Source organism: Papio anubis, chromosome 7, assembly GCF_008728515.1.
Source record: "Papio anubis isolate 15944 chromosome 7, Panubis1.0, whole genome shotgun sequence".
Classification (NCBI taxonomy): Eukaryota; Metazoa; Chordata; class Mammalia; order Primates; family Cercopithecidae; genus Papio; species Papio anubis.
Window position 1 is genome coordinate 53,754,510 of NC_044982.1, and position 25,509 is coordinate 53,780,018.

Consider the following 25,509-nt stretch of genomic DNA (forward strand, 5'->3'; position numbering starts at 1 on the left):
AGTGGCTCATGCCTATAATCCCAGCACTTTGGGAGGCTGAGGCAGGCGGATCACGAGGTCAGGAGATCAAGACCATCCTGGCTAACACAGTGAAACCCCGTCTCTACTAAATATACAAAAAATTAGCCGGGCGAGGTGGTGGGCGCCTGTAGTCCCAGCTACTCGAGAGGCTGAGGCAGGAGAATGGCATGAACCCAGGAGGCGGAGCTTGCAGTGAGCCAAGATCGCGCCACTGCACTCCAGCCTGGGCGACAGAGCGAGACTTTGTCTCAAAAAAAAAAAAAAAAAAAAGAAATATTTGCCTATACATAGTGAGATGTCTTGGGGATAGGATCCAAGTTTAAACACAAAATTCATTTATGCTTCACACACACCACATACATATACTCTGAAGGTAATTTCATACAGTCATTTGGTGCATGAAACAAAATTTTGACTGTGACCCATTACATGGGGACAGGTGTGGAGTTCACTTGTGCTTTCATGCTGAAACTCAAAAAGTTTCACTTTGGAGCATTTCAGATTTTTCAGATTAGGGATACTCAACCTGTAGTGCTTTTGGCTCCATACTTAAAAGCAATTTAACATGACAATTCTAGAAATTACCAAAAAATAAATTTTCATTTGCAAGTGATTATAAGTTTAAGTGAGTTTATAGATGTTATTTTATTAACTAGAGCATTAAGTTCCTTGACAGAAAAGATTTGTATTTGTTCACTGATACACAGTATGTGTAAAGTGTATAATACAATCACTTAAGTATCAAGTATGTATAACTAGTTAAGTGTTCAATAATTATCTGTTCAATAAATGAACTAACAAATCACAATGGCAAGAGAATCAGATAACCTTGAATTTCCTGACACATTCAGTTTAAAATCCTATATATTTAATTCCCATTTCCTGCATTTTAAATAGTACAAAACAGTAGCACTAATAATTCATGAGCAAAGTAAAAAAATAATAATTTATGTGTTATGAACTAAATGTTTGCATCACCTCAAATTCATATGTTGAAATCCTTACCCCCAAGATATGATGGTGGAGTCTCTGGGAGGTAATCAGTTTTAAATTGAGGTCAAGAGGGTAGAAACCTCCATGACAGGATCTGTACCCTTATAAGAGGCAAGAACTCGTTCTCTTGGCTGTGTGAGGATACAGCAAGAAGGGAGGGATCTGCAAACCAGCAAGAGGGTCCTCACCAGAGCCGGACCATGACTGTGGACTTCCCAGCCTCCAGAACTCAGAGAAATAATCGTCTGTTGTTTAAGCCACCCTGTCTATGGTATTTTGTTTGAGCAGCCTGAGCTAAGACAATATAATTTTCAAGTTTTAAGTTTTAATTTCTGCAGCAAGTTTTATGTCAGCATAGATTAGAATTCAATTATCTTTGTATTTGAGTATAACCTGAGTTAGGGAAAGTGAGATAAGCATTTGGTAACCTTAATAATTAACCAATGTTCTATATTGAGACTTGTGCCAATTCCACAACAAATTCAAAATTAAGTCCTTCGTGTATACTTGATGACCTATGGACTTTTCTTATCTACTTTATGAATGTGAGAAAGTACAAGATGATGCACATAATTATGTATAAATATGCTTAAACAAGCTTTGAAGGCCCATTAGACTACTACTAAGTAAAAATAAACTATCAAAATAGAGCCCTAACGTAACAGCGAATAGAATTATTTTGTACTTTTCAAAGGCAGTTGCTTTTGCACCAACCTAATATAAAGCAAATTATGACCTTACCTCACATTTAAAAACAACAGAAAAACTTTACAAAAAGAAATAGTTTACTAGTTACAAAGGCCCTAAATTTGACTCTTTTATTTAAACTGTATTTGAATTTAATAAAAGATATACTTAAGTAAATGTGGCCAGGCATGTGGTCATGCCTGTAATCCCAGTGCTTTGGGAGGCTAATGTGGGAGGATCACTTCAAGCCAGGAATTTGAGACTAGCCTGGGTAACACAGCCAGACCCCACCTCTAGAAAAAATTTGAGAATTAAGCCAGGCATGGTGGTGTGTGCCTGTAGTCCTAGCTACTTGGGAGGCTGGGGCAGGAAGACAGCTTGAGCCCAGGAGTTTGAGGTTACAGTGAGCTATGAGAGTACACCACTGTATTCCAGCCTGGGTAACAGAGCGAGACCCCACTCCTCTCTCACAAAATAATAATAACAATAAATGAGTGTTTAAAAAGGAGTTTATCCATTTAGGTTTATCTCCATTATTATTTTTTGTTGTTGTTTTCAGATAATGCTATGAAAACAAATATGGGCTATATTATGGTTACCCAGGGTGGGAAATATAAAATACTGCCATAGAGGCTTTTTCTCTGTCTAATAAGACCATGGTGACATTTCAAGAGAAGAAGTTTTGAAGAACTACACCTTTTTTGGTGTGTGTTTTTGTTTCGTTTTGAGACAAAGTCTCACTCCATCAACCAGGCTGGAGTACAGTGGTGCCATGTTGGCTCACTGCAACCTCTACCTCCCAGGTTCAAGCAATTCTCGTGCCTCAGCCTCGCAAGTAGCTGAGATTACAGACACGTACCACCATAACCAGCTAATTTATGTATTTTTAGTAGAGACGGGGTTTTGCCATGTTGGCCAGGCTGGTCTCAAACTCCTGGCCTCATGTCATCTGCCTGCCTCAGCCTCCCATTGAGGAGACAGATCTTTAAACAAATACTTTAATGTGATAAATACTGTATGTATATTTATAAAGTACAATGAAAATTTTAAAAATGAAAATTATCTCAAACGATCTGGAAGACTAGTACTTGGTGAATAGCAAATTATATGGACAATAACCTTGTTTACATCAGTCTTTTACAAAATAAATTATAGCTATGTCTATAGTTACCTGCCCTGTCCTTTCCCTAGTACTTACTTTTACTAACTCCCTATCTTTCCAACTAAGCAGAAAGTCATCAGGATGTCCAGGTTTACTCTTAGCCATGTTTCAGCAGTCAAAAAAACCTTCAAGTTTCAAAATCAATGACCTTTTAAAACCGGTTAAATTCCTAAGAACATCATTTTAAATTACAGAGATATCAAACACAATTTAAGTATACTGACTTCTGAACAGGCAAAGTATTGAGGAAAGACATTTGTGGTACATTTCATGTTGTAACTCAAAGAGAATTAGTAGCACTGAATCTTTTAGAAGTGGCAAGAACATATTAAAATGAGATCTACCTATTTTAACTGCAACTGAGTAAGTCCATTAAAGTTTGACTATGTAGAATATCTATAAAGATTGAATATCCCTTATCTAAAATGCCGGGGACCAGAAGTATTTCAGAGTTTGTATTTTTCTGTTTGTTTTGCATATTTGCATTATACTTATAATTGAGCATTCCTAATCCAAAAATCCAAAATCTGAAATACTGCAATGAGGATTTCCTTCGAGTGACATACTGGTGCTCAAAAAGTTTCAAATTTCAGATCAGGGATACCAACCAGCCCTCTAAAGTCTGGCTGGCAAAACAACTAAGGTGAATCACTTTCAGTTAACACACACAGTCTTACCCTTGATAAGGAAGGTTTAACTAAACATAGAAATTCCTTATTTTGGGCTTTAAGTATACCTCATATTGTTCTGAAGCTATGATTAGCAATTACAGATGTCTAGTATTTTAGAGAGTAAATAAGTTATTAAAGGTCAGTTATCTGGTAAATCTTTCAAACATACAAATTTCATGAGGAAAAAACAAAAACTATGTGATTTGTGGTGAAACACTTGAGAACTACTGGTCTAGTAAAATAAGGAAACAGGAAGGTACTCCAAAGTGACAATCACTGTTAACAGACAGTACTTGTGGATGCTCCCTAAAATAAAACTCTTTATTGCCAAAAAACTTACCCAAGAAAAGTTGGTTAATAAAAGTCTCTCTTGGTGAATCTAACAAAGTTCATACCTTGCTTTTCATAGCAGATGAGTATGGGCCTAAGAACAATCCAGGTAAAATTTCCTAGAAAAAAAAAAATTGAGGTATTTACCATCAGCAATTTAAATCTATAAGACTATGTACCATATAACTGAATTTGTAGGGTGTTTTCATAGTTGTTAAAACAATTTGCTTAAAAGTTTGTTATTTCGGGAGCATTTCCTATCCACGATGAGCAAATGATTGGGTAGAGAAATGCAGGCATGCTTTATAATATCGAATAAGACACTCAAGTTTTATTTAAACAGCTTTATTTTATATCAACAGCTCTGAAAAGTTGGATATGTGAACTTATAGAGCTTTTTATAAGCAGTTTGGATGGAATTAGTACATTGTAATGTTGCGTTTTAGATTAATAAAATCTTTTAAATTTTACTTCTATTATCTGCTAAAATCTGGAAATAAAATAGGCATAAAGGAAATCATCCTTTTAAACCTACACAAAACCTTATTTGGCCAAATCAAAAGCAGCACAAGATACAAGAAGATTGGAACTATTATCTATTTTTTTAATCTTTTTTTTTTTTTTTCTTTAAAAACAGAGATGAAGTCTCAGTATGTTGCCCAGGCTGATAAGGAACTCCTGGGCTCAAGTGATCCTTCTGCCTCAGCCTCCCAAACTGCTGGAATTACAGACATGAACTCCTGTGCCCAACCTAAAACTATTATCTATAGTTGATAGAAGCAAATTATTACTGTAACATAAAAAGTCCAAATTCAAATATTTGCCAGTTGACAAAATTTCAACAATTTAAATATGTACCTTCCAGAAGCTGAATTCAAATTTATTCTATGTAAATTCAATATAGAAAGCTTTCAGTCTGGATATATCACATCCCAGATACTAACAGTAACTTTATAGTTCAGTTCTATAAGTCATAATTATTTGTATATAAAACTGATTTCTCCCACCAGGCTTTTGTGGGCAGAAATTACATTTAGTCATCTTTGCATTCCTCATAGCACCAAACAAAATGCCTCACAGGTACTCACATATTTTTTCAAAGTGAATTTTCATTAAGAGAGAAAAGTAACAGATTTTTAGAAGTCATGGGATTCCCAGGAACAAGATACTGCTTAATCCTGGGGCAAACAGACCTCACTGTAAAAAGTATGAAATGCAAAAGAAAATGAGCTGCTATGAGGGTTAGCTATCATTTAATTCATTCCAAACTGAAAGTATTCAATTTGATCTTCTAAAAGACTTAATTATGGAAGTTGATTGAAAATCGAACACAAAATGAACAATGCTTATTTGTTGTACAGTGAACTCTCCCTATCTACACAAACAGAGAAAGCAAACTGCTTTCAAAGGGAATACAAAGATAGTATCCAATTTTTCACATGAAGAAAAAGAAAGTGATTCATTGGCCAGGTGCAGTGGCTCATGCCTGTAAGCCCAGCACTTTGGGAGGCCGAGGTAGGTGATCACCTGAGGTCAGGAGTTCAAGACCAGCCTGACCAACATGGAGAAACCCTGCCTCTACTAAAAATACAAAATTAGCCAGGCGTGGTGGTGCATGCCTGTAATCCCAGCTATTCAGGAGGCTGAGGCAGGAGAATCGCTTGAACCTGGGAGGCGGGGGTTCCAGTGAGCCGAGATCGTGCCACTGCACTCCAGCCTGGGCAACAAGAGCAAAACTCAGTTTCAAAATAATAGTAATAATAATAATAATAATAATAATAATAAGAGAAAGTGATTCATTAAGTACAAACACCTATTATTACATTCCTCTAATTTCCCATCTTTTTAAGATCCAAGATTAACCTTAAATATTTAAAATAATTATTTAAAATACATAATGATGAACCTACAGATCATGAATCAGCAGGTCTCAAATCCTATAAACTGAGGTTGTTACTACAATAACATGGGTTGGTTTGAACAAACAAAAGGTTGCCATACCTGCATCTCTCGTCTCATAGGGTAGGTCCACTCCTTTAAAAGGGGAGGAAAACATAAGAATAAAAGTAGATAACATTTAAAAAGTCACCCAATTAAAGGCTAAAGATGTGACATACAAGTATGTAGATTTTTTAAAGTTACATTATACTTTAAGAATATTTTATTAAAATAGCAGACTTGGTTTCACAAACATCTGAAAATTGAAGTGACAAGAAACAAAGCTTAAGGCATTCTTTAAATAACTAGGCTTCCAGAATTATTATATTACTTCATATAATGGATGAAATTGCTCATTAAACTTAAGAATAGAATAGATATTCCAGAAGATTCTCCCCAAAACTGATCTTCTAAGTCAGAGATGTCACTAGATTTTTTTGTTTCTCATGCCAACTCTAATCAACTGACAATAGATACCTAAAACACTGTGTAGTCCAAGACAGCAAGATCAACAAATAATACCTGAGGCCGGGCGCGGTGGCTCAAGCCTGTAATCCCAGCACTTTGGGAGGCCGAGACGGGCGGATCACGAGGTCAGGAGATCGAGACCATCCTGGCTAACACGGTGAAACCCCGTCTCTACTAAAAAATACAAAAAAACTAGCCGGGCGAAGTGGCGGGCGCCTGTAGTCCCAGCTACTTGGGAGGCTGAGGCAGGAGAATGGCGTGAACCCGGGAGGCGGAGCTTGCAGTGAGCTGAGATCCGGCCACTGCACTCCAGCCTGGGCGACAGAGCATGACTCCGTCTCAAAAAAAAAAAAAAAAACAACAACAAATAATACCTGAAATGGATAAAAGAAAAATGCTGTGTCATAGGTACTTGCCATCTCTGATCTAAAATGCCAAAAGCTTATCAAAGAGCCTTTCCTATACCTCACTTGGTCCTAACATTCTTGTCTAGTTCAATTATTTTAACACATATCACAAAAGATAAGAGACTTTGTTTTGTCTTTGGAAAGCAGACCAATGTAAATAAGCTGTAAAATATGACATAAAACACAAAATGTCAATGGTAAAAGATAAAAAATATTTTAAAAAGTTAGAAAAAGAGAAAAGTAACTATAGTAAATTGAAATGAAGAATCGAAATAAGACTAGAAGGCCAGGCTCTATGGCTCATGCCTGTAATCCCAGCACTTTGGAATGCTGAGGCAGGCAGATTGCTTGAGCTCAGGAGTTTGAGACCAGCCTGGGAAACAGAGTGAAACCCCTTCTCTACTAAAAATAGAAAAAAATTAGTTGGGCATGGTGGAGCCTGCTTGTTATCCCATCTACACAGAAGGCTCAGGTGGGAAGATCGCTTGAGCCTGGGAGGCAGAGGTTGCAATGAGCCGAGACAACCCCACCACTCCAGCTTGGGTGACAGACTAAAGACCCCGTCTTAAAAAAAAAAAAATTACAGTACAGATAGTCCTCATTTGTTAATGGATTGATTGCATTCCAAAAGTTTCTAAGTTGGTTGCTTAAAACTCAGAATTATTACTAGTAATGAGGTTTCCAAAGTAGTCTGGAAAATACTTTTTTAACCTTTTATTTTGAAATAATTTTAGGATTATAGAAAAGTTGCAAAAATAGTAAAAGGAATTCCATTTACCCTTCACCCAGATTCTCCAAGTCAGAAAAGTAATTTTTTGTTTGTTTGTTTTTTGAGACTGAGTCTTACATTATCGCCCAGGCTGGAGAGCAGTGGCACGATCTCGGCTCACTGCAAGCTCCGTCTCCTGGGTTCATGCCATTCTCCTGCCTCAGCCTCCCGAGCAGCTGGGACTACAGGTGCCCACCACCACTCCAGGCTAATTTTTTTGTATGCTTTTAGTAGAAACGGGGTTTCACCATGTTAGCCAGGATGGTATCGATCTCCTGACCTCATGATCCACCCACCTCGGCCTCCCAAAGAGCTGGGATTTCAGGAGTCAGCCATTGCACCTGGCCCAGAAAGCATTTTTAACACAGAAGGTAGAAATGGTATCCATCTGTAATGAAAAGAGAGAATAATAATCCTACAATGAGAGACAGGTTTTTTTTTTTTTTTTACCACGCGATTTATTTTTTATTTATTTATTTTATTATACTTTAAAGTTCTAGGGTACACGTGCACAACGTGCAGGTTTGTTACATATATATACATGCGTCATGTTGGTGTGCTGCACCCATCAACACATCAGTTACATTAGGTATATCTCCTAATGCTATTCTTCCCTCCTACCCGCTCCCCACAATAGGACCTGGTGTGTGATCATCCCCTTCCTGTGTCCAAGTGATCTCATTGTTCAATTCCCACCTATGAGTGAGAACATGCGGTGTTTAGTTTTCTGTTCTTGCGATAGTTTGCTGAGAATGATGGTTTCCAGCTGCATCCATGTCCCTACAAAGGATACAAACTCATCCTTTTTTATGGCTGTATAGTATTCCATGGTGTATATATGCCACATTTTCTTAATCCAGTCTGTCACTGATGGACATTTGGGTTGATTCCAAGTCTTTGCTATTGTGAATAGTGCCACAATAAACATACGTGTGCATGTGTCTTTATAGCAGCATGACTTACAATCCTTTGGGTATATCCCCAGTAATGGGATGGCTGGGTCATATGGTATTTCTAGTTCTAGATCCTTGAGGAATTGCCATACTGTTTTCCACAATGGTTGAACTAGTTTACAGTCCCACCAATAGTGTAAAAGTGTTCCTATTTCTCCACATCCTCTCCAGCACCTGTTGTTTTCTGATTTTTTAATGATTGTCATTCTAACTGGTATGAGATGGTATCTCATTGTGCTTTTGATTTGCATTTCTCTGATGGCGAGTGGTGATGAGCATTTTTTCATGTGCCTGTTGGCTGTATGCATGTCTTCTTTTGAGAAATGCCTGTTCATATCCTTTGCCCACTTTTTGATGCAGTTGTTTTTTTCTTGTAAATTTGAGTTCTTCATAGGTTCTGGATACTAGCCCTTTGTCAGATGATGAGTAGATTGCAAAAATTTTCTCCCATTCTGTAGGTTGCCTGTTCACTCTGATGGTAGTTTCTTTTGCTGTGCAGAAGCTCTTTAGTTTAATGAGATCCCATTTGTCAATTTTCACTTTTGTTGCCATTGCTTTTGGTGTTTTAGACATGAAGTCCTTGCCCATGCCTATGTCCTGAATGGTATTCCCTAGGTTTTCTTCTAGGGTTTTTATGGTTTTAGGTCTAACATTTAAGTCTCTAATCCATCTTGAATTAATTTTCGTATAAGGAGTAAGGAGAGGATCCAGTTTCAGCTTTCTACTTATGGCTAGCCAATTTTCCCAGCACCATTTATTAAATAGGGAATCCTTTCCCCATTTCTTGTTTTTCTCAGGTTTGTCAAAGATCAGATGGTTGTAGATGTGTGGTATTATTTCTGAGGGCTCTGTTCTGTTCCATTGGTCTGCATCTCTGTTTTGGTACCAGTACCATGCTGTCTTGGTTACTGTAGCCTTGTAGTATAGTTTGAAGTCACGTAGCGGGATGCCTCCAGCTTTGTTCTTTTGACTTAGGGTTGTCTTGGCAATGTGGGGTCTTTTTGGGTTTCATATGAACTTTAAAGCAGTTTTTTCCAATTATATGAAGAAAGTCATTGGTAGCTTGATGGGGATGGCATTGAACCTTGGGCAGTATGGCCATTTTCACGATATTGATTCTTCCTATCCATGAGCATGGTATGTTCTTCCATTTGTTTGTGTCCTCTTTTATTTCACTGAGCAGTGGTTTGTAGTTCTCCTTAAAGAGGTCCTTTACATCCCTTGTAAGTTGGATTCCTAGGTATTTTATTCTCTTTGAAGCTATTGTGAACGGGAGTTCATTCATGATTTGACTCTGTTTGTCTGTTACTGGTGTATAAGAATGCTTGTGATTTTTGCACATTGATTTTGTATCCTGAGACTTTGCTGAAGTTGCTTATCAGCTTAAGGAGATTTTGGACTGAGACAATGGGGTTTTCTAAATATACAATGTCATTTGTAACCAGGGACAATTTGACTTCTTCTTTTCCTAACTGAATACCCTTTATTTCTTTCTCTTGCCTGATTGCCCTAGCCAGAACTTCCAACACTATGTTGAATAGGAGTGGTGAGAGAGGGCATCCCTGTCTTGTGCCAGTTTTCAAAGGGAATGCTTTCAGTTTTTGCCCATTCAGTATGATATTGGCTGTGGGTTTGTCATAAATAGCTCTTATTATTTTGAGATATGTTCCATCAATACCAAATTTATTGAGAGTTTTTAACATGAAGGGCTGTTGAATTTTGTCGAAGGCCTTTTCTGCATCTATTGAGATAATCATGTGGATTTTGTCTTTGGTTCTGTTAATATGCTGGATTACGTTTATTGATTTGCATATGTTGAACCAGCCTTGCATCCCTGGGATGAAGCCCACTTGATCGTGGTGGATAAGCTTTTTGATGTGCTGCTGGATTTGGTTTGCCAGTATTTTGTTGAGGATTTTTGCATCGATGTTCATCAGGGATATTGGTCTAAAATTCTCTTTTTTGGTTGTATCTCTGTCAGGCTTTGGTATCAGGATGATGTTGGCCTTGTAAAATGAGTGAGGGAAGATTCCCTCTTTTTCTATTGATTGGAAGAGTTTAAGAAGGAATGGTACCAACTCCTCCTTGTACCTCTGGTAGAATTCAGCTGTGAATTCGTGTGGTCCTGGACTTTTTTTGGTTGATAGGCTATTAATTACTGCCTCAATTTCAGAGCCTGCTATTGGTCTATTCAGAGATTCAACTTCTTCCTGGTTTAGTCTTGGGAGAGCGTAAGTGTCCAGGAAATTATCCATTTCTTCTAGGTTTTCTAGTTTATTTGCGTAGAGGTGTTTATAGTATTCTCTGATGGTAGTTTGTATTTCTGTGGGGTCGGTGGTGATATCCCCTTTATCAGTTTTTATTGTGTCTATTTGATTCTTCTCTCTTTTCTTCCTTATTAGTCTTGCTAGCAGTCTATCAATTTTGTTGATCTTTTCAAAAAACCAGCTCCTGGATTCATTGATGTTTTGGAGGGTTTTTTGTGTGTCTATCTCCTTCAGTTCTGCTCTGATCTTAGTTATTTCTTGCCTTCTGCTAGTTTTTGAATGTGTTTGCTCTTGCTTCTCTAGTTCTTTTAATCGTGATGTTAGGGTGTCAATTTTAGATCTTTCCTGCTTTCTCTTGTGGCCATTTAGTGCTATAAATTTCCCTCTACACACTGCTTTAAATGTGTCCCAGAGATTCTGGTATGTTGTGTCTTTGTTCTCATTGGTTTCAAAGAACATCTTCATTTCTGCCTTCATTTTGTTATGTACCCAGTAGTCATTCAGGAGGAGGTTGTTCAGTTTCCATGTAGTTGTGCGGTTTTGATTGAGTTTCTTAGTCCTGAGTTCTAGTTTAATTGCACTGTGGTCTGAGAGACAGTTTGTTATAATTTCTGTTCTTTTACATTTGCTGAGGAGTGCTTTACTTCCAACTATGTGGTCAATTTTGGAATAAGTGCGATGTGGTGCTGAGAAGAATGTATATTCTGTGGATTTGGGGTGCAGAGTTCTGTAGATGTCTATTAGGTCTGCTTGGTGTAGAGATGAGTTCAATTCCTGGATATCCTTGTTAACTTTCTGTCTCGTTGATCTGTCTAATGTTGACAGTGGGGTGTTAAAATCTCCCATTATTATTGTATGGGGGTCTGAGACTCTTTGTAAGTCTCTAAGGACTTGCTTTATGAATCCGGGTGCTCCTGTATTGGGTGCATACATATTCAGGATAGTTAGCTCTTCCTGATGACTTGATCCCTTTACCACTATGTAATGGCCTTCTTTGTCTCTTTTTTTTTTTTTTTTGAGACGGAGTCTCGCTCTGTCGCCCAGGCTGGAGTGCAGTGGCCGGATCTCAGCTCACTGCAAGCTCCGCCTCCCGGGTTCACGCCATTCTCCTGCCTCAGCCTCCCGAGTAGCTGGGACTACAGGCGCCCGCCACCTCGCCCGGCTAGTTTTTTGTATTTTTTAGTAGAGATGGGGTTTCACCGTGTTAGCCAGGATGGTCTCGATCTCCTGACCTCATGATCTGCCCGTCTCGGCCTCCCAAAGTGCTGGGATTATAGGCTTGAGCCACCGCGCCCGGCCTCTTTGTCTCTTTTGATCTTTGATGGTTTAAAGTCTGTTTTATCAGAGACTAGGATTGCAACCCCTGTTTTTTTTTGTTTTCCATTTGCTTGGTAGATCTTCCTCCATCCCTTTATTTTGAGCCTATGTGTGTCTCTGCATGTGAGATGGGTCTCTTGAATACAGCAAACTGATGGGTTTTGACTCTTTATCCAATTTGCCAGTCTGTGTCTTTTAATTGGACCACTTAGTTCATTTACATTTAAGGTTAATATTGTTATGTGTGAACTTGATCCTGTCATTATGATATTAGCTGGTTATTTTGCTAGCTAGTTGATGCAGTTTCTTCCTAGCATCAATGGACTTTACATTTTGACATGTTTTTGCAATGGCTGGTACCTGTTGTTCCTTTCCATGTTTAGTGCTTCCTTCAGGATCTCTTGTAGGGCAGGCCTGGTGGTGACAAAATCTCTAAGCATTTGCTTGTTCGTAAAGGATTTTATTTCTCCTTCACTTATGAAACTCAGTTTGGCTGGATATGAAATTCTGGGTTGAAAATTCTTTTCTTTAAGAATGTTGAATATTGGCTCCCACTCTCTTCTGGCTTGTAGAGTTTCTGCCGAAAGATCCGTTGTTAGTCTGATGGGCTTCCCTTTGAGTGTAATCTGACCTTTCTCTCTGGCTGCCCTTAACATTTTTTCCTTCATTTCAACTTTGGTGAATCTGACAATTATGTGTCCTGGAGTTGCTCTTCTCGAGGAGTATCTTTGTGGCATTCTCTGTATTTCCTGAATTTGAATGTTGGCCTGCCTTGCTAGGTTGGGGAAATTCTCCTGGATGATATTCTGCAGAGTGTTTTCCAACTTGGTTCCATTTTCCTCATCACTTTTAGGCACACCAATCAGACGTAGATTTGGTCTTTTCACATAATCCCATACTTCTTGGAGGCTTTGTTCATTTCTTTTTACTCTTTTTTCTCTACACTTCTCTTCCTGCTTCAATTCATTCATTTGTTCTTCGATTGCTGATACTCTTTCTTCCAGTTGATCGAGTCGGTTACTGAAGCTTGTGCATTTGTCACATATTTCTCGTGTTATGGTTTTCATCTCTATCAGTTCTTTTAAGGTCTTTTTCTGCACTGATTATTCTAGTTATCCATTCATCCATTCTTTTTTCAAGGTTTTTAGTTTCTCTGCGCTGGTTACGTAGTTCCTCCTTTAGCTCTGAGAAGTTTGATCAACCGAAGCCTTCTTCTCTCAACTCGTCAAAGTCATTCTCCGTCCAGCTTTGTTCCGTTGCTGGCGATGAGCTGCCTTCCTTTGGAGGGGGAGATGTACTCTGATTTTTCGAATTTCCAGCTTTTCTGCACTGCTTTTTCCCCATCTTTGTGGTTTTATCTGCCTTTGGTCTTTGATGATGGTGATGTACTGATGGGGTTGTGGTGTGGGTGTCCTTTCTGCTTGTTAGTTTTCCTCCTAACAGTCAGGACCCTCAGCTGTAGGTCTATTGGAGTTTGCTTGAGGTCTACTCCAGCCCTGTTTGCCTGGGTATCAGCAGCGGAGGCTGCAGAAGATAGAATATTGCTGAACAGCGAGTGTTGCTGTCTGATTCTCGCTCTGGAAGCTTTGTCTCAGGTTTTTTTAAATTAAGAGAAACAGAAAGCATTTTCGTTTTTAATCTTGAAAACTGTTCTCAGCAATATAGTAGTAGACTATAAACCCTGAGTAATGACAGTTTAAAAAAAAACAAAAAGCCAGGCATGGTAGCTCACACTCGTAATCCCAGCACTTTGGGAGGCTGAGGTGGGTGGATCACCTGAAGTCAGGAGTTCAAGACCAGCTAGGCCAACATAGTGAAACCCCGCCTCTACTAAAAATACAAAAATTAGCTGGGCCTGGTGGCAGAAGCCTGTAATCCCAGCTACTTGGGAGGCTGAAACAGCAGAATCGCTTGAACCTGGAAGCGGAGGTTGCAGTGAGCTGAGATCATGACATTGCACTCCAGCCTGGGCAACAACAGTGAAACTCCATCTCAAAAAAAAAAAAAAAAAACAAATCCAAAAGATTCATAGCAATCAATCAGAGGAGGCCTGTTATCCTGAGCCAGCATAATTAAGTCCCCTCTGTTTCAACACTATAAAGGAACTAACTTGGAAAAGACCAATCTACTTTTTGTTTCATTTCTGCTTTATTTAGCTAGATTTTGCCTATAAATCCAGCCTCCTCTGCACAGCACACTGAAATACCTTTTCTAAATCTTTTGATGACACACTGCCTGATAGATGAACCACTAATAAAAGCCAGTTAGATTTTTAAGCTAAATTTGTTGTAATTTTGTCTTTTGACACAGGGTAGAACTATGTTTGGCTTTACTACATACTGCCAAAACTTTTCCAAAACCATTGTACACTCCCACCAGCAATGTATTGGAGTTCTAGTTGTTCTGCATCTTCACTATGGCCTTATTTTAAATGGAAATGTACTTGTAAACACAAGACAAAGTCTGTGATCTGCTCAAAGTTGAACTCATATCAAGACCAAAAAGCTGGAACTCCCAAAGGCAACATCCTCAGTGAAAGATAAACTAGGGAAGGAAAAAAAACCAAAAATTCAACTCATCCCATAGAAGTGAGTACTCTTGTCTTTCCTAGCTTTGGCTCTGGGTAGGTATTGGTAGTGGTGGAGTGGGGTCTTCCTAATCACAATCTGGCATCCACTCAAGTTTGGGGTTAGAATTCAATTACTTTTGTGAGGCCAAGTGAGAATTTAATGTAAGTGGTTCTGGGTAGATTGCATCCTGGATTCCTGGAAGAAGCAAATACATACTCTCTAGAAAAACACACCTTAAACCTAGATCAGAAATAATTCACACAGATAAAGTCCCAACAAGCTCACAATCAGAAACTAATTTAAAAACAGGAAGTGAGCCACCATAGGAAGCAGAAACAACTGAGTTACACTTACAAAACTGCACATATTATAAGCAATAATGAAAAGTATAAAAAATTTAAAGAAATTAGGTATCAAAATATGACCAAAGACTAAGAAAATGATTTTTAAAAACACAGAATATGTAGAAATAAGAAGTATAATTGAAACTAAAAATCAGTGAGTAGGCCAGGTTCCGTGGCCTATGCCTGTAAATTACCCAGCACTTTGGGAGACTGAGGTAGGCGGATCACTTGAGCCCAGCTTGGGCAACATAGTGAAACTCTGTCTCTACTAAAAACATAAAAATTAGCCAGGCATGGAGGTAGCACGCCTGTAGTCCCAGCTACTTGGGAGGCTGAGGCAGGAGAGCTGCTTGAATCTGGGAGGTGGAAGTTGCAGTGAGCCGAGATTGCACCACTGTACTCCAGCCTGGGTGACAGAGTGAGACTCCGTCACACACACACACACACACACACACACACACACACACACACACAGTGAGACTCCGTCACACACACACACATACACGAAACTCAAAAATAAAATCAAAAGATATCATTACATACCATTAGAATGGTTAAAGTTAAAAAGACTGACAACCCCAAATGCTGGTGATGATGTGGAGCAACTGGGACTCTCATATATTGCTGGTGGGAATGTAAAATGAAATGTTAAACATACACCTACCCTATTATAATATCCAGCCATTCCACTCCTAGGCTTTACATACATATATACACACACACACACACACACACACACACACATATATAAAAACATATACCCACACAAAGACTTCTACATGAACATTTATAGCAGCTTTATTTATTGTAGTCTCTAAGAACTCAAATGTCTATGGTCTCTTCATACAATGGAATAGTACTCAGGGATAAAAGTCTACGGAGTACTCATAAACACAACAACATGGATGAATTTCGTTGACATTATGTTCAGTGAAGAAAGCCACACACAAAAGAGTCCATTTGCATGATTCCATTTGTATCAAGTTCAAGAGCAAGGAAAACTAATCTATGTTGATAAAAATCAGATTACTGGTTGCCTGTTGTGGAATGGGAGAGGAAATGCCTGGAAGTAGATGTAACCTTCTATGCTAATAGAATATTCCTGTATTTTGATGGGGTAGATTACACTAGTGTATGTTTATCAAAACTCAATGAATTGTACACTTATTATTTGTACATTATACTACATAAATTTCACTTTTATTTAAAAAAATCATCTAGACAAAAGACAGATTACATACAAAGGAAGGACAATCAGACGGACATTGACTTCTCAATTGCATGAAAGAAGCCAGAGGACAAGAATAATTCATTCAAAGTGGCAGGACAAAAATAACTGTTAATTAAGAATATATGCTCAGAAAAATATCTTTCAAGAAAAAAAGTTAAGATGTTCTTTGAAGAAAGGATACTATCATTGTCTATTTTAGTCATAGAGAACCTAAGTAACTTGATTTTGGGTCCAGATAGTCTGAATCCAGAGTTCATTCTCTTAATCAATACACTACACAGTCTTTCAATGTAAGAATGAACTTTACGGCAAACATATAGTTACAATTAAACAAATATTGGCTGCATAAAATAATGATTAATTTATGGATATTAACACAATAGAAATAAAGCATGTAATTTCTAAGCCAGCAATAAGGGAAACATACTTGTTTACTAGATTCTTTTTTTTTTTTTTTTTTTTGAGACAGAGTCTTGCTCTGTCACCCAGGCTGGAGTGCAGTGCAGTGGCACGATCTTGGCTCACTGCAACCTCTGCCTCTGGGGTTCAAGCAATTCCCCGCCTCACCCTCCCGAGTAGCTGGGATTACAAGCGCCTGGGTAATTTTTGTGTTTTTAGTAGAGATGGGGTTTCACCATCTTGGCCATGCTGGTCTTGAACTCCTGACCTCATGGTCCACCTGCCTCGGCCTCCCAAAGTGCTGGGATTACAGGCGTGAGCCACCGCGCCCAGCTCAGATTCTTTAACTTACTAATGTGTTATGGTAATCTTTTTATACATAAGTCTTTTTGCCAGGTATGGTATCTTACACCTGTAATCCCAGCCCTTTGGAAGGCTGGGGCAGGAGGATGGCTTGATCCCAGGAGTTCAAAACCAGCCTGGGCAACATAGGGAGATCTCATCTCTACAAAAATTTAAAAATTAGCCAGGTGCAGTGGTGGTGCATGACTGAGGTCCTAGCTACTTGGGAGGCTGAGGCAGGAAGATCACTTGGGCTTGGGAGGTTGAGGCTGCAGTAAGTCACGATGGTGCCACTGCACTCCAGCCTGGGCAACAAAGACAGACCCTATCTCAAGGGGGAAAAAAAAAAAAAGGAAATGAAACAAGGAAAAAGAAAAGAGTTTTAGGCCAAAGACTCTTTTTAGTCATGGTACTCCTAATGATAAGCACAGTGCCTGACACAGAATAAGCACAAACTAGATGCATTTCAGAGATCTACTGCACTAAATGCTATTGACTTTGTTTTTCTTTTTAAAAGATTCCTAAGTAGTCTAACAGCCAGCCTTATCTTCCTGAAGCAACTTGTCAGAGCTGTGAAAAAGAAGAAAATCAATTAAAGAAAGGTATACTTTTGAATTTACCTGAAGTGAAATCACTAAATTTTGTATAATTAAAGAAAAAAAACCAGGGTAACACATATCAAGGAATAGTGTACATATATTCCGGGAAATACTTGTGTAAGGGAGGGAAGACTTTCCCTCTACGACAGGATTCAGTAACAGTGTATTAAATAAACTAAATGGAGAAAAGGTATATAAATTTATTATGCGTATGGGAGTATCACAGGAAAAAAAGTGTACAAAAAAGTGACATTTTAAAAAAGTGTATACCAAAAAAAAAAAGCCAGTGATATTTAAAACCAGTCTATGAAATAAACTAAAAGGAGAAAAGGAAAAGGTATAGAAATTTATTATGTACATGGGGTATCACAGGAAAGAAAAGTATATACCAAAAAAAAAAAAAAACCAAAACAGTGATATTTAGGAGCCTATATACCCTTTCTATAGGATGGGGGTAGGGGTATATAGGCAATTTCGTATCACCACCAATGATCTATTTTAAGCTACTATAATTCTGGAGAAAGACAAATGGGCCCTCAGAATAATAACAGATGATACTTTGTGACAGTTTGGGTGTGGTGCTGACTTTTACTCTCCTCTCCAGTGATAAGAATTAATCTTCCCTGGTTGATGAAACTCCCTAGGAGCAAACCGAGCTTCTTTTGGATGATCTGTCCTTAGGTAGATAATAGGAGTTCAGAGAAAGGCTTTCTCCCCATTTGCTACTTTGCAAGTGTTTCCAACTTAAAGTAATCAATCTACCAAGGTGTCATATTTTGCAGTGGCATTTCCTCAACACTTTCATTTGGCAACATGCCAAAAGACACTCAAAACTACTGAAGTATCAATTTTATCAAAAAATTTCTTTAGGGAGAAACAGTACTTTCACTGGTTACTAATTTAAACAATTTTTATATTAAAACAAACAGGTACATATGGGGTAGAATGCAAATTTACCTGAACCTTTTAGCAAAACAAGAGGCTTCAAATAAATTTTGAGCTTTCCATAAGGTTATATGTAATACAACATGAAAGACTCTCTTGATATATATACAAGGAAGATATTATAAGAGGGAAAAGCAAGCTGTATACTAGGAGGGAATGAAAATATTCCTAGTCACAGGACAGATAAGAAGCCTTCTTCAGAGAACATAAGTAATTACTGCAATAGGTATGGATCCATTGAAACCTAGAAAGCTTTCTCTCACAGAAAAGTTCATTTGGAACTATTCCTGGTGTTATCATCAGATGCTGATCTCAGAATCCACCTTCTTCGCTGCCCTAACCCAGATTACTACCTACAGAACAAACCTTAAACCTGCCTGTCGGCCAGGCACTGTGGCTCACGTCTGTAATCCCAGCACTTTGGGAGGCCGAGGCGGGCAGATCACGGGATCAGGAGATCGAGACCATCCTGGCTAACTCGGTGACACCCCGTCTCTACTAAAAATACAAAAAATTAGCTGGGCATGGTGGTGGGCGCCTGTAGTCCCAGCTACTAGGGAGGCTGAGGCAGGAGAATGGCGTGAACCCGGGAGGCAGAGCCTGCAGTTAGCCGAAATCTTGCCACTGCACTCCAGCCTGGGCGACAGAAAAAAAAGAGTCTCTTTCTTGAGACTCTCTGTCTCAAGAAAAAAAAAAAACAAAAACAAACAAACAAAAAAACCCTGCCTGTCTATGGATCCTACTAATCAAGATTTTAAGTCTGAATGCTCATAGTCTTCTTCTACCACATATCCATCTGTCTGAACACGTGTCTAATAACCAAGTCTTACCACTATCACACTTAATTCTTAATCTCAGCCTACCCACACTACTCCTGAAATCTATCATTTTAGAAACCATGGTATTAATGGAAGCATCTTCGTATCACCACCAATGATCTATTTTAAGCTACTATTGTAATTAATTAGTACAATCAATTCCCCAAACCTTATGAGTAGCCAAGCACTTCAACCACATTTACCAAACCAAGGCAAGCCAGATAAACCAAAATAACCCTCTATTGTGAAACACACCATGATTCTGAGAGAAATTAATTCACAAGTGAAAATCTTTCAATCAACATGCGCTAAAAGGTACCACATGTTAAAACATCCTTCAGAGTTATCTTCTTCCTTCCCATAAAAATGATCTATAAAACTGCATTTGGATAGGAAAAAAAGTTACAAAAATGTCCAAAGACCCTCAAATAAACACATCAGTGAAGGATATAGACTATAACCATTAGATAAAATAAAAAATTCTTATATGGATTGAAATATGAAATATGAACTTTTACAAATACAGTAGTCCCCCTTTATCCACAGGTGATATGTTCACATGTTTGAGGATAGTGCCGAATCCTATATACACAATACTAAAATAGAATACAAATTTTACATAGGCTGGAGGTGGGGGGCAACAGTTTGGGGGAGAAAAAAATCATCAGAATACTAGACTTACACTGGGACATTCCACAAAACAGAAAAGTTAGTATTGCAGTTTCTCTGCTACAAAAAATAGGTAAACCCCTCCAAAGTCCTTTTCCTTTAATTCCCACACCAAGCTTGATCTTTGCTTAAACCAAAGGAGAAAACAAAATGTTTCACTCAAATAAAAAGAGAGGGTGGGCAGGGACTGCAGGGGCAGAAGAGCACTCGAGTAAGATATTTTCTAAACCAGCAATTTTTAAACCTGACTGCACATTAGAACCATCTAGCTTCATTCAGACAAATTAAACTGTAATAGGTGCTGGTAAGGTCCAGGCATCAGTATTTTTAAAAAATTCCTTACTCTACAGTAAGGAAGGGTTAAAAAGCACCATTCTAAATAAAGGAGCTAGAAAAGGAATCCTCAGCCAGGTATGTTAAGTAATTCCTATCTTTGATCCTGTACTATGGGATCCACAAGAAAAATGGAAAGAGAAACATGGAAAGTTGCCAAACTGCAATGTAAATAAATATTTCATTTTCTATCAGAAGAGAAGATAAAACATTAACTTTTAAATTATAAAACCTACTGCCCCAGCTACAATCAATTTGCTTAAAAAATGGTACTATCAGCTGCTCCTTCTTCCTAATATCTAAGTTCTCTTATGAAAGGTTCAGTCTAAATGGAAAATAGACAATGACCAAAAATTGTAAGTGTTGCAAAGGTAAGTATTATTAAAGTACCAAGTGCTATAGTACCTGGGGAAGTGAACCAGTCTAGGGGATGAAGAAAGGAGTTGGAGCAACTAGCAAACAGGAAAAGCTTTTCTGAAGAAATGTTGCCTAAAGTGGGATTTAACCCAAGGGTAAGCAGTTAATTAGGTGAGGGTAAGGAAGGTACTGGAGCCAAGGCAGGGGAAAACAGCAAATATAAAGGTGGGGGTCGGGGGGGGGGGGGGGGGGGAAGGGAATTAAAGCATTCCAGGAACTGAGAAAAGATAAATATGGCTAGGGCTTACACAGAAGGGAGCAAGAGTAGTAGCTCATAATGAGGTTAGAGAGGTATGCAGATGCCAAACCATACAGGACCTTGGAAATAATGTCAAGGGTTTAAACTTCATCTTCAAAACAATGGAAAATCATGAAAAAGTTTTAAACAAAAAAGTAACAATCTTTCTGCAAACTGACTAAATTTTTGTTAGCACTGTCCTATACAAAGAATACCAATATTTCAAGAAACATGAAAATAATATTCTTGTAGAGGTGACAGAATCATCAAGCTATCACAGCTTGATCACATTAACATTAAAAGCATTCACTGAACTCTCTGCTTGAATTCCATTGTTATTAAATTTGGTTTATAATTTGGCTTTCCAGGTAGTGCTCCCTGTGTCAAAGAAATAATGCTGGCTGATCACTCTAACTACTTAAGACCATTTGACACTTTGCATTATCTCACTGGAGATTAGAAAATTAACAGCATTTATTAGTCAGTTTATTATGAAAAACTATACGCTCCTATTTAATAGTTTATTTATGTGGCCTCTATGTATACTTTTATCAGCCCCGAAAGTACCCTCTACCTGTGGAAATGTTCCTATGGTTTTGGTGGGAGGGCTACGAACAACAAACTTCACTCCTCTAGTCAAGGAATTAGGGATATGACCTAGATTGGGCCCCTCGTATCTGCCCTTTCCTGGCTACAGTGACTGATCCAAAGTGTGGGAACATGACCTAAATGAGGCCATTCCTCTAGATTTCAAATACAGAAGCTGGAAGTGCTCAGTTTTATTCCTCAATAACCAAACTCATAAAGGTGTGACCCCAGAGCAGCTGATGGCCAAGTTTCACATCTTGGAGAAGCCGGAAAGAAAGCAGAGACTCTGAGAGAAAGTTGAGGTAAGAACTCATGAGAGGCAAAGGCAGTTCTGATGCTTTATAATACCTGGGTCTAGTCAAATCCTTGAAACTAGCTGCACCACTACCTTTCTGGATTTAACTACCTTTTTTTTTTTTTTTTTTTTGAGATGGAGTCTCGCTCTGTCTTCCACACTGGAGTGCAGTTGCGAGATCTTGACTAACTGCAAACTCCGCCTCCCAGGTTCACACCATTCTCCTGCCTCAGCCTCCGGAGTAGCTGGGACTACAGGCACCCGCCACCACGCCCGACCAATTTTTTTTTTTTAATTTTTTTTTTTTTTTTTTTTTTTTTTTAGTAGAGACGGGGTTTCACCATGTTAGCCAGGATGGTCTTGATCTTCTGACCTCATGATCTGCCCGCCTCGGCCTCCCAAAGTGCTGGGATTACAGGCGTGAGCCCGGCCGCATTTAATTACTTCTTCTTTTTCTTGCTTAAGTTCGTTTTTGTTGCTTGCAACCAAAAGATACCAAACATGCAATATTATGAAATATGGAATGAATTGGCTTTCAGCAGACAATACTTGCATCATTATCCACTAGCTTTAAGCATTACCTCTGTCCCTGTGATGCAATATGAAATACATGATCTTTCTCTCCAGTTCCTGTCATAGTCCTAAAACTCTCGGAATTTTCTAATAGGAGTGTCTTTGGTTACTTATGAGCCACTATTTATGATCAAACCTGATTATGCTAATGAAGTGATTTAGGGTGGGGCCAGTCACCAGAAAGACCATGTGACTAGAGGGTTGCACTCTCAGCCTCACACACACACACACCTCTATGGGAGGGGCTGGAGATGAAGTTCTATAAAAACCGTTGATAAGATTTGTTGAGCTTCTGGATGGAAACACTGGAGGTGCTAGTGAGGCAAGTAGGAGGCAGGGAATCTAAGGCTGTTTCACTCTGACTTCCCAGAACTAAATTGAAAGGAAAAACCCTAACTTTCCACGCCTAAGTAACAAAAGGACCAGAGGCTACTCCTGTTGCAACCACCTCCCACCTTTTCTGCACAGTAGATGGGAAATCCGCTGTCCTCTACAAATCAAGACTGATTGCCGGTGGAATCTTCGTTTGCAACTTTGTAACTTCACTCTAGCCACTGAATGGTTGCTGTCCACAACCAAGCCGACTGACGGGAGGTGGGGGGTTTGGCAACCAATCAGGCTCTCTTCATTTACATGAGGTGAGCTTGGAGTGGCCAATGGGAAACTTCTAGGGGGTATTTGGACCCAAGAACATTCTGTAAAGCGTGGGGCTGCTAGGGCGGCTGCCACACTGTGGCGTGTACTTTTGTTTTCAATAAATCCCTGCTTTTGTTCTTTTGTTGCTTCATTCTGTCTTTGCTTTGCTGGGAGTTTTGTCCAATTCTTTGTTCAAAACGCCAAGCACCTGGACAACTTGCAATCACGGCTCTTCACTGGTGATACTGGGGATGGTGTTGTGCCCCTTCCCCCATACCTTGCCCTATTCATCTCTTCCTTCTGTCTGTTCACTGGATCTTTTGTAATATCCTTTATAATAAACCCGTAAATGTACTTCCTTGAGTCCTGTAAACCACTCTAGCAAGTTAACTGAACCAAGGAGGAAGTAACGGGAACCCTGATTTCCAGTCAGTCAGGAGTGTATAGGTGACAACCTACTACTTGTGGTTACCATCTGAGGTTGGGGGCACCCTTGTGGGACTGAGCCATTAACCTGTGGGATCTGACTAACTTCAGGTACATACGTGACAGAATTGAATTATGGGACATTCAGTTCATGCCTGCTGGAAAACTGCTTGGTATGGAAAAATCCCCACACATCTGGCAGCACAGAAAAAGAGTATGTTTTCAACAGTCCCACACAGAAAAGACAGGTATATTCCCACCAAGAATTTATCAGTTTTGCAGGAATAAGACATACATAATGATATATACAGTACCAGATTAAATGCAAAGTCTGGGAAAATTTTAAACTAGAATTTTTAAGATTAGGTCAGGGAAGAATTGAAGTGTATTAAAAAGAACAATAAATTAGGAGGCCAAGGTCCTCCTGGTGTTTTGTGCTATTGTGTTGTTAATTTGGCACATCACTTATTTTCAGTAAGGTACAATTTCTTCACCTGGAATGTGGGACTCCTCTACATTATTTGTAAGGTTGCTTGCAGTTAAGTGCTGAAATTACTGTACCATTTTGAGGATATAAAAGTATACTCCTTCACGGTAGCTCAAGCCTGTAATCCCAGCCCTTTGGGAGGCTGAGGTAGGCGGATCACTTGAGGTCAGGTGTTTGAGACTAGTATGGCCAACATGGTGAAACCTCGTCTTTACTAAAAATACAAAAATTAAACAGGCGTGGTGGCGGGCACCTGTAATCCCAGCTACTCAGAGAGCTGAGGCAGGAGAATCTTTTGAACCCGGGAGGCGGAGGTTGCAGTGAGCGGAAATCGCGCCACTGCATTCCAGCCTAGGCAACAAGAGCGAAACTCCGTCTCAATAAATAAATAAATAAACAAACAAATAAAAGCATACTCTTCATTCACATCATTGCATGTTAAGTATAAATTCATTTTTATAACTAGCCTAAATATGACCTCTTTTTTTCTTATTTAAGAGTATAATTGGCCGGGCACGGTGGCTCACGCCTGTAATCCCAGCACTTTGGGAGGCCAAGGCGGGCGGATCACAAGGTCAGGAGTTTGAGACCATCCTGGCCAACACGGCGAAACCCCGTCTCTACTAAAAATACAAAAAAAATTAGCCAGGCGTGGTAGCGGGTGCCTGTAGTCCCAGCTACTCGGGAGGCTGAGGCAGGAGAATTGCTTGCTTGAACCAGGACCCGAGGGGGAGGCTGCGGTGGGCCGAGATAGCGCCATTGCACTCCAGCCTGGGGCAACAAGAGTGAAACTCTGTCTGAAAAAAAGAAAAAAAATTAAAAAAATTAAAAAAAAATAAAGAGTATAGTTTTGGGCCAGGTGCGGTGGCTCACACCTGTAATTCTAACACTTTGGGAGGACAAGGCGGGAGGATCTTGAGGCCAAGAGTTCAAGACCAGCCTAAGGAAAAACCCTATCGCTACAAAAAAATAAAATAAAAATAAGCCAGGTGTGGTTCCAGCTACTCGAGAGGCTGAGGTCAAAGGATGGCTTGAGCATGGGAGTTCGAGACTGCAGTGAACTGAGATCGCACCACTGCACTCCATTTTGCAATGGTGATACCCAGTCACAAAGTCTCTACTCTTAAAACAAATGTAATTGTCAAGCATCAATACCACAAGAGCACCCTCCAAACAAAAATGTGAACCTAGGCCGGGCGCGATGGCTCACACCTGCAATCCCAGCACTTTGGGAAACCGAAGCGGGCGGATCACAAGGTCCAGAGATCGAGACCGCCCTGGCCAAAATGGTGAAACCCGTCTCCCCTAAAAATACAAAAATTAGCTGGGCGTGGTGGTGCGCGCCTGTAGTTCCAGCTACTCGGGAGGCTGAGGCAAGAGAATCGCTTGAACCCGGAAGGCGGAGGTTGCAGTGAACCGACATCGCACCACATAGCACTCCAGCCTGGTGACAGAGCAAGACTCCGTCTCAAGAAAAAAAAGAACCTCAAATGAAGATACTCAATAGAATAAATATTCGGAATAAACTGAATGGTCTCCTAAAAATAGGGCTTTATTTTTCCCAACTACTTTAAAGGTATTTTTAACTAGCGATGTTACATTTTCTTTCTTAATCC

At 39.3% G+C, this 25,509-nt stretch overlaps 1 protein-coding gene across 2 annotated transcripts in view; it reads right to left on the reverse strand.

The window, feature by feature from the left end:
• The window catches only part of STYX (serine/threonine/tyrosine interacting protein), a 51,981-nt gene that overhangs the window by 25,331 nt on the left and 1,141 nt on the right, over window positions 1–25,509 (reverse strand). The window contains exons 2-3 of one of the 2 annotated variants that reach the window (XM_003901801.5): window positions 5,866–5,898; window positions 3,930–3,983 (exon numbers count right to left, since the gene is read on the reverse strand). In XM_003901801.5, coding sequence (XP_003901850.1) covers window positions 3,930–3,983; window positions 5,866–5,898 — 87 coding nt within the window. The remainder of the gene's footprint in view (window positions 1–3,929; window positions 3,984–5,865; window positions 5,899–25,509) is intronic. The other variant, XM_021941231.2, reaches the window with a different exon arrangement.